This window comes from Musa acuminata, chromosome BXJ1-8, assembly GCF_036884655.1.
Source record: "Musa acuminata AAA Group cultivar baxijiao chromosome BXJ1-8, Cavendish_Baxijiao_AAA, whole genome shotgun sequence".
Lineage (NCBI taxonomy): Eukaryota > Viridiplantae > Streptophyta > Magnoliopsida > Zingiberales > Musaceae > Musa > Musa acuminata.
In genome coordinates this window covers 31,326,791-31,345,166 of record NC_088334.1, presented here as the reverse complement: position 1 = coordinate 31,345,166, position 18,376 = coordinate 31,326,791, and the positions used below count along the sequence as shown (strand labels likewise).

At 32.3% G+C, this 18,376-nt stretch overlaps 1 protein-coding gene across 2 annotated transcripts; it reads left to right on the top strand.

Moving 5' to 3' along the window:
* The first annotated feature begins 1,448 nt into the window (after nt 1-1,448).
* Nucleotides 1,449-3,027, top strand: LOC135585513 (aspartic proteinase nepenthesin-1-like). 2 transcript variants are annotated; one of them, XM_065079423.1, is made up of 2 exons: nt 1,449-2,439; nt 2,515-3,027. In XM_065079423.1, exons 1-2 carry the CDS (start codon nt 1,633-1,635, stop codon nt 2,938-2,940), a joined length of 1,233 nt encoding a protein of 410 aa, XP_064935495.1. In that variant the 5' UTR covers nt 1,449-1,632; the 3' UTR covers nt 2,941-3,027. The 2 variants fall into 2 exon arrangements, with proteins under 2 accessions (XP_064935495.1, XP_064935494.1); XM_065079422.1 differs by having other exon boundaries at nt 1,451-3,027.
* Nucleotides 3,028-18,376: the final 15,349 nt, after the last annotated feature.

The window sequence follows — 18,376 nt, the reverse complement described above, 5'->3', positions numbered from 1 at the left end:
TAATAATTATGCATCTTTCAATTTTTTAAAAAAATTTAAATTATTATTTTTAATATTTTATTATTTTCTTAATAGAAATCCGAATGGGCTAGTTTTTACCCAACATTGTGTATGACACATTTCATGAATAAGTCCATAATTTTTTTCTTTTATTGTTTTTTCCTATCTTATGTCACACTTTATTTCATATTGGGGAAAACTATTAAGTAGAATAATTTTTTTCCTCTTTATATCAAAATGAGTTTCTCATCAAAATATAAAATTATTATCAAAAGTAAATATTAACTAAAGCAACATAAACAGTAGAATAATGAATCAATCACAAAGTGAGACACCGAATTTTTATATGAAAAACTCAATGTGGGAAAAATAATGGGACCGTAGTCCATTTCAAACCTCCACTATCACTAATAATGATAATATATTTACAATAAATCTTTTTTAGACTAACTAAATGAACATAATAATATAAAATATATATATATCTTGGTTTAACAATAATATATCATCATCACCATAAATTGATTTCATCAAAGAAAATGTTTAATTCTCGCCAAGTGGGTATATCAAAAAAATATCTCAAAAAGGTCAAATCATAGATTGGCACTATTAGGATCGTAAAACTTGTTACATATGATTCTTCATATAAAATTTGGGTTAAAATCGATCAAATTTAGTCACCTAATCATCTAGCAAAAGCTTCAAAACTCTAGCTTTCTCAAATTATATTCTATTAAGTTTTTCTAGTCTAATAGAAGTCGGATAAGAGCTTATTTGAGATTTATTAATTTTATTAGGAGTTGATGGACTCAATAGTGGAACTCTATGAATATGGATGTATCTGCTTCTTTTTATCATTTATGAAATATTATTCTAATATTTAGCAAACCCCAAGAGGTTGATCCATTTGAAGTGATCAAGGAAATTGGTCCTCTTGCAGTGATCATTCATTTTCTTTATTCTTCTTCTATAATAAAACTCTAAGGGTCTTATCACCGTTCGTAGGCACGCCTCTCATGCCAACTCTAATAGGTTTCCTTCCTTTTTATTTAATAGATCAGGGTCCAGTCCAAGCCCACCTATGGGCTGGACCCAACATTTTATGTCTCATGAATGAATGACGATGAATATTACCTCATATCTCATTTTTTCCAAACAGGCAAGAAACTCCTATCATTAGTGGGTCGTTGATGATGTTTACATTAGTGAACCAACAATTGATAGGTCACCAAACCTCACCAAATCGGAAGACCTTCCACGCTCTATCAGCACTATTCTATTGCAGTGGAAACAAGCTGCTCACCAAACCTTTTGTTGCTACACACATTATTTTCTCTAGTCAATGACACCCTAATATCTTGTAGTACAGTGTATGACCCAAGAAATTTTTATCACATGAAAGCACTGATCTAAACCATCTATTTTGTTTTGAGGACAAACAGATATCCTACCTATCCAAACCTTAAAGTGTACATAAGGAATCCAATAAGAGGAGCATTTCTATCTTCCCCTTCTCTATGATCCATTCCAACTTCTTGTCTTCCCATTCTATGGTCAACAAAAGTATTTGATGATTGAAATCTAGCCTAGTAAAGACCTTTCACCCAATTGCGTTCGGCAGCCACTTTGGACATGAGAGCCATTCAAGTCTTCCTTCCTCTTGTCGTGGCCATGATCCTTATGGCTGTTCCACGGGCCTCTTCTGCGTTGAGCGGCCTCAGAGTAGAGCTAACCCATGTGGATTCCAATGGCAACTTCTCCAAGTTTGAGCTGCTCCAACGAGCAGCACTTCGCAGCAGCCGCAGGATGGCACGGTTGACGACCCGGGCCATGAAAGCCGCGGCATCTGCCAATGAGGTCCAAGCTCCGGTCCATGCCGGCGATGGTGAGTTCCTCATGGACTTGGCCATCGGCACTCCGAGTCTCGCATTCCCGGCCATCATTGACACCGGCAGCGACCTCATATGGACGCAGTGCAAGCCCTGCGACGAGTGCTTCAGCCAACCCACTCCCGTGTTCGATCCATCGAGCTCGTCGACCTACACGAACCTTCCATGCTCGAGCAACCTGTGTCAGGCTCTTCCTACCTTCACGTGCGGTGCTTCCAGCTGCGAATACCTGTACTCTTATGGCGACTCCTCGTCGACTCAAGGTGTTCTCGCAAGCGAAACCTTTACCTTTGGGACTGAGAATTCAACCGCAGTCTCTGACGTCGCCTTTGGCTGCGGCGACACCAACCAAGGCAGTGGGTTCTCGCAGGGCTCCGGTCTCGTCGGACTCGGCCGAGGACCGTTGTCGTTGATATCACAACTCGACCTGGGGAAGTTCTCCTACTGCCTCACCTCCTTGGATGATTCAAAGAAGAGCCCCCTTCTGTTTGGCTCACTGGCTGATCTCACCGCCAGTGCAGCTGCAAGTGCGATCCAATCCACACCACTGGTGCAGAACCCTAAACACCCAGCCTTATATTATCTCTCCCTGAATGACATCTCGGTTGGCGGAAACCGTCTACAGATTCCGAGCTCGACCTTCGCGGTGCAAGAAGATGGATCCGGTGGCTTGATCATAGACTCCGGCACCTCCATCACTTACCTGGAAGTGGGTGCGTACAGGAGGTTGAAGAAGGAGTTCCTGTCCCAGATGCAGCTCCCAGTTGCCGATGGTTCTGAGATCGGTCTCGACTTGTGCTTCTTGGCCCCGTCGGCATCGTCGTCGGTGGAGGTTCCAAAGCTGGTGTTCCACTTCGACGGTGCCGATTTGCATCTGCCAGCGGAGAACTACATGATCATGGATTCAAGCGACGGTTCGCTTTGCCTAACGATCATGCCGTCGAGTGGCTTGTCCATCCTCGGCAACTTCCAGCAGCAGAATCTACAGATACTCTATGATCTGAAGAGTAAGATGCTGTCGTTTGTTCCAACCCAGTGTGACCAGCTGTGAATTGTTTGACTGAAGCCATTTACGTGTTTCTGTGATTTACTTGACATTTTTAATATCATGTTTGATGAAGTCAATCATTTGGTTTCAGATATCTTATTGTTTCCTTGTCAAATTGGTAACATCAGCAGTGTGGCCAATGCCAATAAAATTGTTATACATTAATTAATAATATTTGATGGTTATTTCACGAGATTATTAATTAATTAATTAATAATAATTAATTCTGCGAGCTCGTTAAAATAATTATTTTGTTATATGTATTATTTAATGGGATAACTTCGATTAAATCATCAGTTACTTTCCAACTAACAGCAACAGTCTATTTATTACCAATCAATTTCTTTTTTCTATTTATTTTTTTTAATGTTTCTAAGATACCGTCTGTACATTATTATGCATGTAAATATCCTCAACTTATTATTTTGTTTCAATAAATTCTTCCTACTCCTTTCATACATCTTTTTTTTCTCTCTTTTTTTATTGATAATCAAATAGGATGATATGAAGATTGAACGAAAAGAAATTATACTAGGTTTTTACATTTGTTACATCGATTTAATATCTTTAGGATTTAAGACATTAGATTATAATATAATAGGATTGGATTATGATATTCTAGATATTTTTAATTATGATATTCTCCATGTTTTTACTCCAGTTCAAAAGATATTATCTTCTTTCTCAGTATGCATCAAAATAAAAGATATCATATTCAATCAATTGAAGAGTTATAAAAAATAAAAGTATGATTGATAATATTTAATAAAATTATATTTAATTATTTTTTTAGATGATTGTATGAAATAAAGGATTGTCAATAATAAAGAGATGTTGTCGATAGTAATCTCACAGCATTATCGTTCATTCATTGCCCTTATGATTAGCAAATATTACATGTGTATCCTTGTAATTGCAAAGTTAGCCTTGCCAATATTTTTCCCTTTAAATTTGAGTTATAAAACCATAAAAAGAACTGGCATATACATGTCATTTTAATAAATATCAAGGGAAGTCAACTGCTAGTTAAATCTCTAAATTTCATTAAATATTCTTTAAGATCTTATTATGTCATTAAAAAATTAATATTTTAGAATTTTATAATGTTTAGTATAAATAAACCAATATTAACCATAATTATAAGTGATTAATTTTATTAATATATATCTAAAAAAAAGGAAACAATTTAATTAAAAAAAGCTCTACTAATGAAGTTTTACTTAGATGATGCGCACATATTTGATTTTTGCCGAGAGACACTCTTTTTTTAATATTATGATCACCCCATTTGACTATGATTTTTGGCTTATTTATTTAATATGAATCGAACCAAATCGGCTCAATAAAAGCTTAAGTATTTAATTTTTCTACATATATTACCCTTTTAATTTTCAGATTACCTTGCGCTACTCTCATTCGATCGATTAACAGTAATATTCACCAACATTCATTTTGGTAGTGGTTGTCATCACTATGGTATCTGTTGTTGTCATGTAATCTTTGTCCTATCCTAACCTTACACAAGCATGAGCCATATCCCTCACGAAAACAACAAGTCGACAAAGTCGAAGAGGAGATGAAGGGGTCCCATTGAACCTTGATGGTGGCATTGTCATCATCGGCTCCCTTCCTACCCAATCACCATCATCGAAGAGGAGAGAAAGGGATCCTTTGAGCATTGATGGTGGTGTCATCACTGTCGGCTTCCTATCCCTTTATCATTAGCTGCCCTATCGATTCGAGTATCATTTTTTTTTTTTGGCTTCAGATCATCGCTTCTTTATCCAATTCATTGACAACTTCCTTACGATAGAAGATTTGAATATCAATATTTTAGTCTTTGTGGTTTATCTTGTGCTTCAAATCGACTAGGAGATTTCTGACTCCAATAATTATCCATATAGTAATTAGTGACTATGACTACATATTTGATTTTATGCATAGCAGAATTTTTTGGATTCAATTGGCTGCCACATTAGTCAATTTATGCATAGTTGACTTTTTATTACTAGCAGAATTATGTTATATTTATCTCCAATTGTTTGATCATTTGCGAAGTGATTTTTTGTTGTTATTAGATTTATTATAGCTTGTGGATTATCTCTTTTGAGCGGTATATCTTTTTCTATAGCTAAGAAATGCCTATATCTTGGCTACATATCCTGGCTAGATGTTCTTTTTGTTCTTACTTTTGAATTTGGGTATGAATTTGTTAGTCAGGAATGGTAATTTGGGGAGATTTTTGGTGGCAGATTACACCTACAGAAAGCTGATACAGCCTTAGATATATGTTGACATAGCAACCCTTTGGAACCTGAGATATATGTTGAAAATAAAAGGAAAGATGTGTTGGAATGGTGTTATCATGTAACCCACATGGCTGAAGTCCTACAAATGTAGTGTCCATCGTGTATATGGTGAGCATTTGAAAGTGTCTATGCTTTCATGAGTTAGGACCTTATATGACTAGTTGACATAACTAGGGAAAATCACTCTTCTTCAAAAAGAGATGTACTATGGTTTAAGTCCTTCTTCACTACTAAGCTAGACTTCCTACTGAGTGGATTTGGAATTCTTTTTATGGTAGTCTTCCCTCCTGCAAAAGATTAACTTAGTTAGCATGCTTGGTACCTCAGTTTAGAGGGCTTGTCATTATGTGTTGATCTAGTCATGAAAAAGCTTGATGCCCACATGATTATAGAATAAATGAAAATTTTAAGATCACATCCACAACATCTATCTTGAAAAACTCATGTAGAAAAATAAAGACTTTGCTTATAAAATAGGATTACGATCTAGCATTCGGATCATCGCGTGGCAAATTTTATTGATTATACTAAAATTATCAAAAAAAATTAATACTAATCAACTTAGAATCATATTATGGTAGTTTTAGAGAATTTGATTCTAATTTGAGTAATTTTAACTTTAGTTATGGATATGATAGGTTTACGATCTAATATTTATAAAATTTTATTAATTACACTAAAAATATAAAAATAAAAATTACTATAATCAACTTAGGATCATATCATAGTAGTTCTAAAAATTTTGGTTCTAATTTGGATAAATTTTAACTTGAGTTATACTAATTATGATCTAACATTCGGATCACTACGTATCAAACTCTATTAATTATACTAAAATTATTAAAAAAATAAAAAAAATATATTACTAATCAACTTAGAATCATGTTATGGTTGTAATGAATAATTTAGTTCTAATTTGGGTGAATTTCAACTCAAGTTACCGATCAAATAAGATTATGATCGGACATTTACATCATCGTATGTCAAATTCCATTAATTACACTAAAATTATCAACAAAATTAAAAAAAATACTACTAATTAACTTGGAATCATGTCATAATAGTCGTTGATAAGTTTTAATTAATTATATTTATTGTAATTCGAGTTATACTCGATCTCAGTTTCACTTCATACTCCTACTGTAATAGGACCAAGTGATGGTGTTACTGTCACACAAGTGATGGTAGCACCTATAACTAGTGCTCTGCTAACCTAGAGACGTGGTACCATTCTAAACCAGGTGATAATATCACCAAGAACTAGAGTATGCTTTTTAAAAAATTAATTTCTAGAATCATCTAAACATAGAAATAAATTAGTGAAAATATTACTAAACATATTAGAATTATGTTATGACTGTTATAGATAAGGTTTGATAGGTTTGAAATAAAAATTAATAGAATTATACTCACGTTATACTCGGGTTACACTCATAGATTCAATCTCACAAGTCTTCTATTTGGATAATATAACATCCTAAAATCAAAACAAATAAAAAAAGTGATACTAAACATGTTAATATTATGATGGTTTTTGAAAAGTTTAGATAGATTTAGGGATAATTCAATGATTTATACTTGAGTTACACTCAATTACAAATTCAATATAGAAATCTCCTATTTTGATAATTAATGGCCCTAAAATCAGAAAATAAAATAGAAAAATATTATTAAATATGTCAATATCATGTTATGATAGTTCTTTTTGGATAGGTTTAGGAATGATTCAATAATTTGTACTTGAGTTATACTTGAATTACACTCGATCATAGATTCAATATAAAAATATCCTATTTTAATAATTAATGACCCTAAAATCAGAAAAATAAAAAAATAATACTAAACATATTAGGATCATGTTATGATAGTTTTGGAGAAGTTTGTATAAGTTTGAGGATAATTCTCTTATTTACTCTTACAATCATATTACACTTGAGTTATACTCGATCACAAATTCAAAATAGAGATCCTCTATTTTAATAATTAATAACCCAAAAATTATTAAAAAAATATGATACTAAATATGTTAGGATCATGTTATGATAGTTTTAAAAATTTTGGATTAGTATAAAGATAATTCAATGATTTACATATGTGTTACACTAGATCATAGATGAGTTATACTGGATCATAGATTTAATGAAGAAATCTCTTCTTTTAGTAATTAATAATCTTAAAATTAAAAAATAAAAAAAATATTATATTAAACATGTTAGGATTATGATAGTTTTTGGAGAAGTTTGAATAAGTTTAAAAATAATTTAATGATTTACATATGAGTTATGCTCGAGTTATACTCGGATTGCACTCGATTATAGATGTATGTAGAATATCATATTTTGATAATTAATGACTATAAAATAAAAAAAACTCAAAAAAATGATATTAAATATGTTAGGATCATAGTTTCGAAGAAGTTTAGATAGGTTTAATAATAATTCCTCTATTTACAATTAAGTTATACTTAATCATAGATTCAATGTATCATTTTGATAATTAATGATCCTAAAATCAAGAAAAATATATGATACTAAACATGTTAAGATTATGTTATGATAGTTATGGAGTGGTTTGTATAGGTTTGGGGATAATTCCCTTATTTACACTAGAGTTATACTCGTATTACATTCGATTATAGATTCAAACTAAAGTACCTTATTTAAAAAATGAACACAATTGAAATTGATAAACATGACAACCACATGAATCACAATTGAAACACTTGTTCATAACAACTGCAATTCACAAACCAAACAAATTACCAACACGACATCACATTGTTAAATAATTTGTACAAGATTAGAGGCTATCATACAAGACAATAACAATAATAATGTCTCTAATGTTTGATAATTCGTTTGGTTTGTGAATTGCTTTAATGTTATTGTGAATAAGTGTTTCAATTGTGATTCATTGTTATTGTGAAAAAGTGTTTCAACAGCATTTTAGTTCACAATAGTCATAGATTCAACCTAAATAATAGCATGTCCCTTTGGCTAAATTATATTTCTTTGTTTGTCAATAAGTGTTCCATGTATTGTCTCACAAATATCGTATAATCATTATTACAAAATAGAAAAATCAATTAGTACAATAATCACAAATATCGTATCACATGAATGATACAATTACTTATTATCTATCTTATTGAGGATATTTCACCATCTTTATCTTTCATCTATTACTAACATTATTCTTTATAATGTTAAGATGGAGACTATTTAAATATTCTCTTAAATTATTGTACTTATTTTTTAATAAACAAACACTTAACATATGATAAAGTATGTATTATGGAGGGGCTGACCTGGTAATTAAGGAAGCACGAAATGGTGACGGAGGGGACGATGCGGAAGTGGGTAACACAAAAGGGGATGATGTAGGTGTAAAGAAGAAGAAATCGGTAATTCAAGCATCTTGAACTCGACACCTAAAAAAAAAAAATTAATTATGTATAACTTAGTAATGATTAATATAAATTATTAAATTATGATATATATGTTATGAATGAGTCGGCACTAAAAGGGGGAGGTGAATTAGTGCAGTAGATAAAACACGTCGATTCAAAAACGTCAGTACGATAAAAACTAATTTCGAAAAATGTGAGTTTAACTTGAAAGCATATGGAAGAATAGTGAAAGTAAGGTGGTTTGCAGTAAAGGTAAATTGCTCAAAAGAAATGTAAACCAGATTTTTATAGTGGTTCAGTCATCATGACCTACATCCACTCCACCGATTCCTCTTCCATCGAGGCCACCGGCATCAACTAATGATCTTCCTTCAATGGGCGAATATCAACTACCCTTATAACTCGATTCTCCTTTTGACAGGTTTAGGAGAGAACATTTAAAACCCCCACAACCTCCTCTCTTAAGCTTCTCTAACACTTAGAGTTTGAGAGGAGTTCACACAAGCTTACAATAGTGTTTTCTTTTTTTCTCACTCTCAATTCTTGTGTAAGTTAACCAAGGATAAGAGGGGTATTTATAGGTCTCAAGTGGATTCAAACTTGGAGCTTAAAAATTTCTCATCTTGGGTTTCTCGGGTCCTGGCGATACCACCGCTTGTGTTGGGTAGTACCATTGCTTATAGCACTAACACTAGGTAGTACCACTGCCTGACATATTCTCGGAAACTGTGCTATGACGGTTCCACCAATTAGATCACTATTTGACCCATAATTGACCTATAATTGAGTTGACCCAATTCCAACCCAATTATGTGCTAACTATAAATTTTGAGGCATATACTAAGCTAAATAAGTTCAATAAGTCTAGGTTTCTTCCGGCGAGCTTCCGGTGAACTTCCGACGATCTCTCGGTAATGTTCCAATGGACTCCTAGCAAGCTCCTAGACTTCACGATGATCTTCTTGGCGAGTTCTAACGATCTTCTCTAGCAAGCTCTTGGACTTCTCGGTCAATTCCGATAGAACTTCCGATGAACGTCCGGACTTCTGACGAACTCTCGAAATCCAAACAAAATCTCATTCTTGACTCTGAGACTTTATTTTGCTTTATGCCTTGATCGCTATCATAGTTAATCCTACACACTTAAAACCTACTTCGATCTAGATAATTATTATAAGGCTTAAATCAAATATTATCCGGCATGTCAATGGTTCATCGATGCTTCGTCCGATTCTTCAGTGCATTGTCCTCTCTTGTGGCCTATTACACAATCGGTCAGTTGACCTTCGCAACTCTGATTTCCTTAGTGTAATTTTCACTCTTCTTAGCCTGATGCCCGAACCCATGGCTCGAAGCCTTTTGTTGATACGTCGATCGATCTTCCAGCTCGACGTCCAATCTTCTGACATGTTCCATTCCAGCCCGACATGATTCTTCCTGTCTTAATTGTCTCTTCCTGATTGAAGCTTCCTGCATCACTCAAAATGTAGATCAAATAAATACTATCAATTGATTTTATTATCAAAATCCGAGATTCAACAATCTCCCCCTTTTTGATGATGACAACCAATTGATGACGGAGTTTAAACAAACTCCCCCTATCAATATGTCGTATTGATAGAATCTTGAATTCAAGTCAAAGTAATATTTTATCATGAATATTTGTAACACATTATATGCATATCATCAACATAACTTCTCTCTCTTTATCATCAACAAAAAGGAGAAGTGTAACTATACAAGCTTTTAATATAAAATTTTAAATCATTGCATAATTTTATGTTTTTGAAACATCATGTATCATTGCATAATTTCATTATTGCATATATCATTATGCAAGCTAGCAAAGTTTTTATATGAAAATTAGCAAATTTTTGCATCTTTTGAAATGTGATGTTCCAAGTTCTTTCTTCTCTTTTGAGAAGTGTAATTTTTGCTTCCTTTGCAATGTTCAAGCTAGCAATTCTAACAAGTTTTTCATCATGCAAGCTAGCAAATTTTTTTTTACATCATTTTAGAAAATGTAAGCTATCAATATTTGATATGTTCAAGAAATCAACTTTTGCTAACAATCTTTACTTCTCTTTTGAGATGAGCAAGCTAGTATATTTTTGCATCTTCTTGAAATGTGCAAGTAAGCAAATTTTATCTCTCCTTTTGTCATTGTCAAAAAGAAGGGAAGAATATAATTTTATAATATTTTTTCCCTTTACAATAATTTTTAAATTATGACAAAGGTAAAGTATCAATCTTATTTCAATATGTTTGTGCATCATTATAGTTTCAAATTAAAATATGTACAATTTCAAAACCTTGCATATCATTCTTACTTTATGCATGATATTAAAAATAAATCAATCATCACTATGGGCATATCATATATGATACTCAAGCATTCATGATACATCATTTTAGCAACAAATCATAGTATTGCATGCATCATTCCAAATCATAAATATTTCAAATCATGATGGTATCAAAATATTAAATTACATTATATCCTATCATGCATGATCATAAATTCTCATGAGTATTTCATGCATAATTTTATTTCATCACATTCATTTCATCACATGAAGAATATAAAAAAAAATTAATTGGGTATTGAGATATACTAAATGAATATAATGGAGTATCCTAAATAAATCATGGCATGAAAGACATGATTCATATAGTAAATCTCCTCTTTAAATAAAATACCAAGAAAAAAAATCGTAAGAGTACAAAGAAAAGATCTTGATTAAGAAAAAATCTCAAGTAATTCTAAGAAATCAACAGTATGATTTGAATAAAACTCATTCAAATTTAAATCATTTAAATCATCAAATCATCAAAATCATTTTCAAGAGATTCAAAATGATATAAGTTGATTTATCAATCTCTTGAGATGCTAGCGATTTTCTTTCTCCCCCTTTTTTATTGTAAACAAAAAAAAAGAATTTTTAATAGTGTAATTTATTTCTTTCTTTCTTCCATCAATGCTCTAAGCATCACAAAAATACAAAGGTAATCATATGAAAATCATGACATGAAAGATGGAAGATCAAGAAAGATCAATTCGTAAATGATTCATCTTGACAAATCTCCCTTTTAGTAAATAACAATAAGAAATCTTAGGAGATTAAATAGTCAATGATCTTCAAAGGTAATCTCATGTTATAAATTCTGAGAAATCAAGAGAGAAACCATGATTCATTTGGATAAATATCAACAAGAAGATACATGAACATATAATAAGAGATCTTGATTCATAAACGATTTCAAGTTATAAATCTCGAGAAATCAAGATCATGATTTCGATAAAACCCATTAAATTCAAATTCATAATCATCAAAATCACTTTCATAATCCATGAAATTCATAAAATTGATATAAATAGATTCATCAATATCCCTTTTTGAAAACTCGATAAGGTAGGGATTGAGAAATTTTAAAGAAAAATGTGTTCCGCTTTTTTGTTTCAACTTATGTGATTGATGCCCTTTTCTTTTATGTCAAATCTATTCATCATTGATTAAAACTGAAACACAAATTTTATCATCAAAATCATCATGACCAATCACATTAAACATAAGGCCTTTTCAAACAAGAGATTTGATTTATCATTTTAATTCTAATGACAATACATTTTCCTTTTTATGTGTTTTATTTTATATGATTGATTTCATATAAATATGCTCAAGTTTTTCATATGAAAATCATTTATCTTATTTAAACCCGAAAAAGTAATTTTCATTACGACAAAGATCAATAAGCCATAAATCACAAAAATCATCATGTATAACTTCAAAATCTCATACATAGTATAAAATCATCAAGCAGGGTATCAAAACTTTAATATTTTTATTACATCTTACATCATTATGTCATTAAAATATCAATCATGATTTCATTGAGCATTTTCAATCAAAGTCGAAAATCTATACGGAAATCATCAAAATACACATTATTACTTATTACGAATATTTATATAATCTTATTTGATGTACAAGCATTAGATTTATATCTAACATTTTGTTGTATTTTTATAAAACATGCAATTGTCATTATCATTTTCAAAATTACTAGAATGATAAAAAAAAATTATTTTTATTACATCATGTAATTTTTAAAAAATAAAAAAATTATATATAATTTTTTTAAACTAATTTAAAAATAACTCATGAAATACATTATGTAATTTCGAAATAAAGCAAAGGAGTTTTGGTTACCTCGTCGTCGAAAGTCGTTAAGGCATAGTTTTCCACCTCGCCTTTGTTGATTTGTTCTTCATCTTCGGATGAACTCGATTCGTTTCAAGCCACCTTGAGTTCTCTTTTCTTCTTTAGCAACTTCTTTTTAAATTTATTTTTATTTTTTAATTCTTATTTAATGAACATTTTAAATTTTATAGTGAGAAGTTCGAGTTCATCATCACTTAAGCTTTCGCTTGAGTGGTCTTCATTTGTTCTTAGTGTCAAATTCTTCTTGTTCTTTGGATGGTTGTTCTTATATTTATTTTGTGTCAAACAACTCATTTTATAGGTCATTAAAGACATGATAAGTTCTTCGAGAGAGAAAGTATTCAAATCCTTGGTCTCTTGAATGACCATTATTTTATGATCCCAAGTTTTAGAAAGAGATCGTAAAACTTTATTAACAAGTTCAAGATTCAAAAAACATTTGCCAAGAGCTTTTAAGCCATTGACGACATCTGTAAAACGGGTATACATGTCAACAATGGTTTTGCATAGCTTCATTCGAAATAGTTCAAAATCATGCATCAAAAGATTGATTTTCAAATCTTTAACTTTACTAATACCTTCGTGTGTGATTTCAAGTTTATGTCAAAAATAGAAAGTCGTTTCACAAATAGAAACACAATTAAATTCATTTTTACTCAAGGCACAAAATAGAGCATTCATAGCTCTAGCATTTAAATAAAAAAGTTTTCTTCTCCAAATCATTCCATTCGTTCGTTGAGTAGAAGACTTTTGAAAATCACTTTGACAATATTCCATAAATTTAAATCCATTGAAAGCAAGAAAACTCTCATTTGAGTTTTCTAATAAGTATAGTCCGTCCATTGAACATGGGAGGACAAACGATAGAAAAACCCTCTTAAAAGCTGAAAAGAGTCATTTCTTTTAGGTGTTAAACTAAGTGAGAAATAATGTGGCTCTAAAAGGGGGGGGGGGGTGAATTAGCGTTGGAAAAAACCCGTTAAAGCGAAATAATTCTTTTTCCTCTTTGCGTATCAAAATGGGTTCCTCATCAAAATACCAACTTGATATCAAAATACAAATACCAACCAGAACAACATAAATAGTAGAGCAATAAATCAATCACATGGTGAGACTAAATTTTTAACATGAAAAACCCAATGCGGGAAAAATCATAGAACCGTAGTCCACCTCAAACTTCCACTATCAATTATAATGATAACAGGTTTACAATAAGTCTTCTCTAAAATAGTAAGAGGATCACAATAACATCAAGACCATATATCTTGGCTCAAGGATAGCATATCTTTAGATGGATCTCATCAATAAGAGAATTTTAGGTCTCATAAAGTGGATATCATAGGAAAGTACCCCAAAGAAGGTAAACTATAGATCAATATCATTATGATTGTAGAGCTTGCTGCAAAGATTCTCTGCATCAAATTTAGGCTAAAACTGATAAAGTTTAACCCCCGATCGTCAAGTAGAAAACTCAAAAACCTTACTTTCTCTCTCCTTTTTCTCTCTCTCTCTGTTATTTCCTCTCTCTCTCTTTCTCTCTCTCTCTATGTGCACCGTTGTTGCTGTTGCACGTGTTCGTTGCCCTCTCTCACGTTCGCTGCCCTCCTTTTAATTATTGATTTAGGCTTATAGCCCTAATTGTCCAAGCCCACATATAGGCTGGACCCAATAATTCTCCCCCTCTAGCTCATTTGGTGGGCTGTACTAAGCCCACTCTTCGCCTACATGCTTCAAGTTTTTCCTTAGGCAAAGACTTTGTCAACATATCTGATTCATTCTCATTGGTATGCACTTTTTCCAATTGTAATTCTTTCAACTCAAGCACATCACAAATCCAATGATATCTTACATCAATATGCTTAGATCTCGAATGGTATGTTGAATTCTTAGAGAGGTGAATGACACTATAACTGTCACATTAAACAGTATATTTTTCTTGTTTCAAGCCCAATTCCTATAGAAACCTTTTCATCTATAAAGTTTCCTTGCATGCTTTAGTAATTTCTATGCATTCTGCTTCTGTGGTTGATAAAGCAACATAATTTTATAACTTAGACTGCCAAGAGACTGCTCCTCCTGCAAATGTCATCAAGAATCCCGAAGTGGACTTCCTGGAATTAGTATCACCTGTCATGTCTGCATCTGTGTACCCTTCTAATACAGGTTCATCACTGCCAAAATATAAACACAACCTGGAAGTACCTTTTAGATATCTTAATATCCATTTCACTACTGCCTAATGTTCTTTTCTAGGATTAGAGAGAAATCGGTTAACAACTCCAACTGCATGAGCTATATCTAACCTAGTACAACCCATAACATATATCAAACTACCTACTGTAGATGAGTAAGGCACTTTGGACATTTCTTCTTTTTCTTTCTCACTTGTAGGACATTGATTCGAACTAAGCTTGAAATGACCTATAAGTGGAGAACCAACTACTTTGGTTTACTTATATTGAATCTTTCAAGAACTTTTTCAATGTAAGTCTTTTGAGATAGCCAAATCTTCCTTTTCTTTCTATCACAAAAAATCTTCATGCTAAGTATTTGTTTCACCAATCCCAAGTCTTTCATGGCAAAAGACTTGCTTAGCTCTCTTTTAAGTTTTTTAATTTTTCCAGCATCATGGCTAATAATCAACATATCATCAACATATAGTAGGAGAATAATGAAATCATCATCTGAAAATTTTTTCATAAATACACAATGATCAGATGTAGTTCTATTATACCCTTGGCTCATTATAAAGGAATCAAACTTCTTATACCACTGTCTAGGTGCCTATTTGAGTCCATATAAGCTTTTCCTAAGCTTACACACCATATTCTTTTCCCTTGACTTTAAAATCTTCTAGTTGATCCATGTAAATTTTTTCTTCTAAGTCACCATAAAGAAATATTATTTTCACATCAAGTTGCTCAACTTTTAAATTTAAATGGGCAGCCAAACCAAGAACAACTTGGATAGAGGATATTTTCACCATAGGAGAAAATATTTCTTCAAAGTCAATACATTTCTTCTGACTGAATCCTTTTATAACTAGTCGTGCCTTGTATCTTTGTTGTGAGCTATTATTTTTAGTCTTCAATTTGTAAACTCATTTATTCTTGAGAGTTTTCTTCTCTTTAGGCAACTTTACCAAATCATAGATGTGGTTCTCAAGCAAGGATCTTATCTCTTCTTATATGGCTTTAACCCACTCATTCTTATGCTTATGTAGAATAGCTTCTTGGTAAGTTTCTGGCTCTCCCCTATCAGTAAGTATAATATACTCATGTGGAGGATATCTAGTAGATGATTGTCACTCTCTAGTGGAACTTCTCAATGAAATCTCAACTGGTAGTGGAGGTACTTGTTCAATTGGTTCAGCATCATCAATTGTAGGAGTATTATCACTTATATTCTCACCACAATCTTCTTGTTTATCTCTCCCATGATCATGATGAACTACAGGTGAAGGAACTAGACCTAAACTCCAAGGAATATAAATAGAGGTTTCTTGGCTTCTTAACATTATCACCATCATCAAACAATTGATCTTCAATAAATACAACATCTCTGCTTCTAATAATCTTCTTATTTATTGGATCCCATAATTTGTACACAAACTTTTCATGACCATATCCCAAGAAGATACATGCTTTTGCCTTATTATCAAGCTTGGACCTTTCATCTTTGGGAATATGAACAAATGCTTTATACCCAAAGACTCTTAAATGATTATAAGATATATCTTTTCCTCTCCATACTCTCTCTGGAACATCACCTTTCAGAGGAACTGATGAAGAAAGATTTATCAGGTCAACTGTAGTTCTCATAGCCTCCCCCCAAAATGATTTTAGTAACTTCACGTGGGAAAGCATACACCTAATCCTTTCTTCAATAGTTCTATTCATCCTTTCTGCCACACCGTTTTGCTGAAGAGTTTTAGAAACTGTTTTCTCAAGCCTAATGCCAGACTTTAGCTTTCTGCCACACTTTAGCTTTCTGCTAGTTTCTCTTTCAACATTAACATGGAACTCCTTGAAAATATCAAGTACCTGGTCTTTAGATTTCAAAGCAAAAGCCCACACTTTTCTAGAATGGTCATCAATAAAAATAATAAAATAAAGAGCACCTCTAAGAGTTCTAGTTTGCATAGTACAGACATCAGTATGAACTAAATCAAAAACATCTGATCTTCTATATGATGGATATGTATGAAATGCAACTCTATGTGTTTTTCCAACTAAGCAATAATCACAAGATTTAAGAGATATACCTTGCAACTCTAGTAAGAACTACTTTCTAGCAAGAGTTTGAAGTCCCTTCTCGCTGATATGACCAATTCTCTTATGCCAAAGATCTATACTTTTACCTTTTTGAATTGTATTAATCTCTCCTTTGTGTAGCTTAGCTTCCATGATATAAAAAGAGTTAAGCTTCTTTCTTTTTGCCACAATTAGAGAATCTTTAGTGAGTTTTCATTTACTTTCACCAAAATAATGTGCAAAGCTCTTATCATCAAGTCTGCTTGTAGATATCAAGTTAAGACGAATATCTGGAACATGTCTTACATCTTTGAGTATTAATTTGCTCCCAATACTGGTCTCCAAGCAAATATATCCAATACCCACAATCTTAGATGTACCACTATTTCCCATTCTGACATTACCAAAATCACTAGCAGTGTAAGATCTAAAGAAATCACCATGAGAAGTGACATGAAATGAAGCACTAGAGTCAATCACCTAGTACTATCCTGAGCTACAAGACTGACATAATCGTCATCACAAACAATAATGATATCACCTTCAACGGTAACTGTATTGGTCTCTTTCTCATTTTTCTTCTTTTCATTCTGTTCTCACTTCTAAAACCTACACTCTTTCTTCATGTGACCTGGCCTGTTACAATGGAAACATTTGATATCTCTTCTAGACTTGGATCTTCCTTTATAACCAATGTGGATTTCTACTATGACTTCTTTCATATCTTTCTTGTTTTTCAGTAACAAATACCCTAAAAGAAGATTCACCCTGTTCTTTTCTTCTAGCATCTTCATTTAGCAAACTGTCTTTAACCATATCTATAGTTAGGGTTCCCTTTGGCGTGGAGTTACAAATTGTCACCACATATGTTTCCCAACTTTCTGGTAAAGAGCTGAGAAGTAGTAATCCTTGCATCTCATCATCTATATTCATTTTCATAGCAACTAACTTGTTTACAAGACTCTGAAATAGGCTTAGGTGCTCAATAATATTATCACAATCTTTATACTTTAAATTTATAAGTTTCTGAGGAGAGAAATTCTATTTCCCACTGTCTTTTTCGCTAAGAGATTTTTTAATTTTTGTCAAACAATATCAGCTCTGGTTTCATTATAAATATGCTCATGCAAATTTATATCCATCCATCTTCTAATATAGGTAATATTTTTTTATGTTGAACTTTTCATTCCTCATCGTCCATAGTAGAAGGTTTATCTTTAACCTTGATAGGCTTATACAAATCTT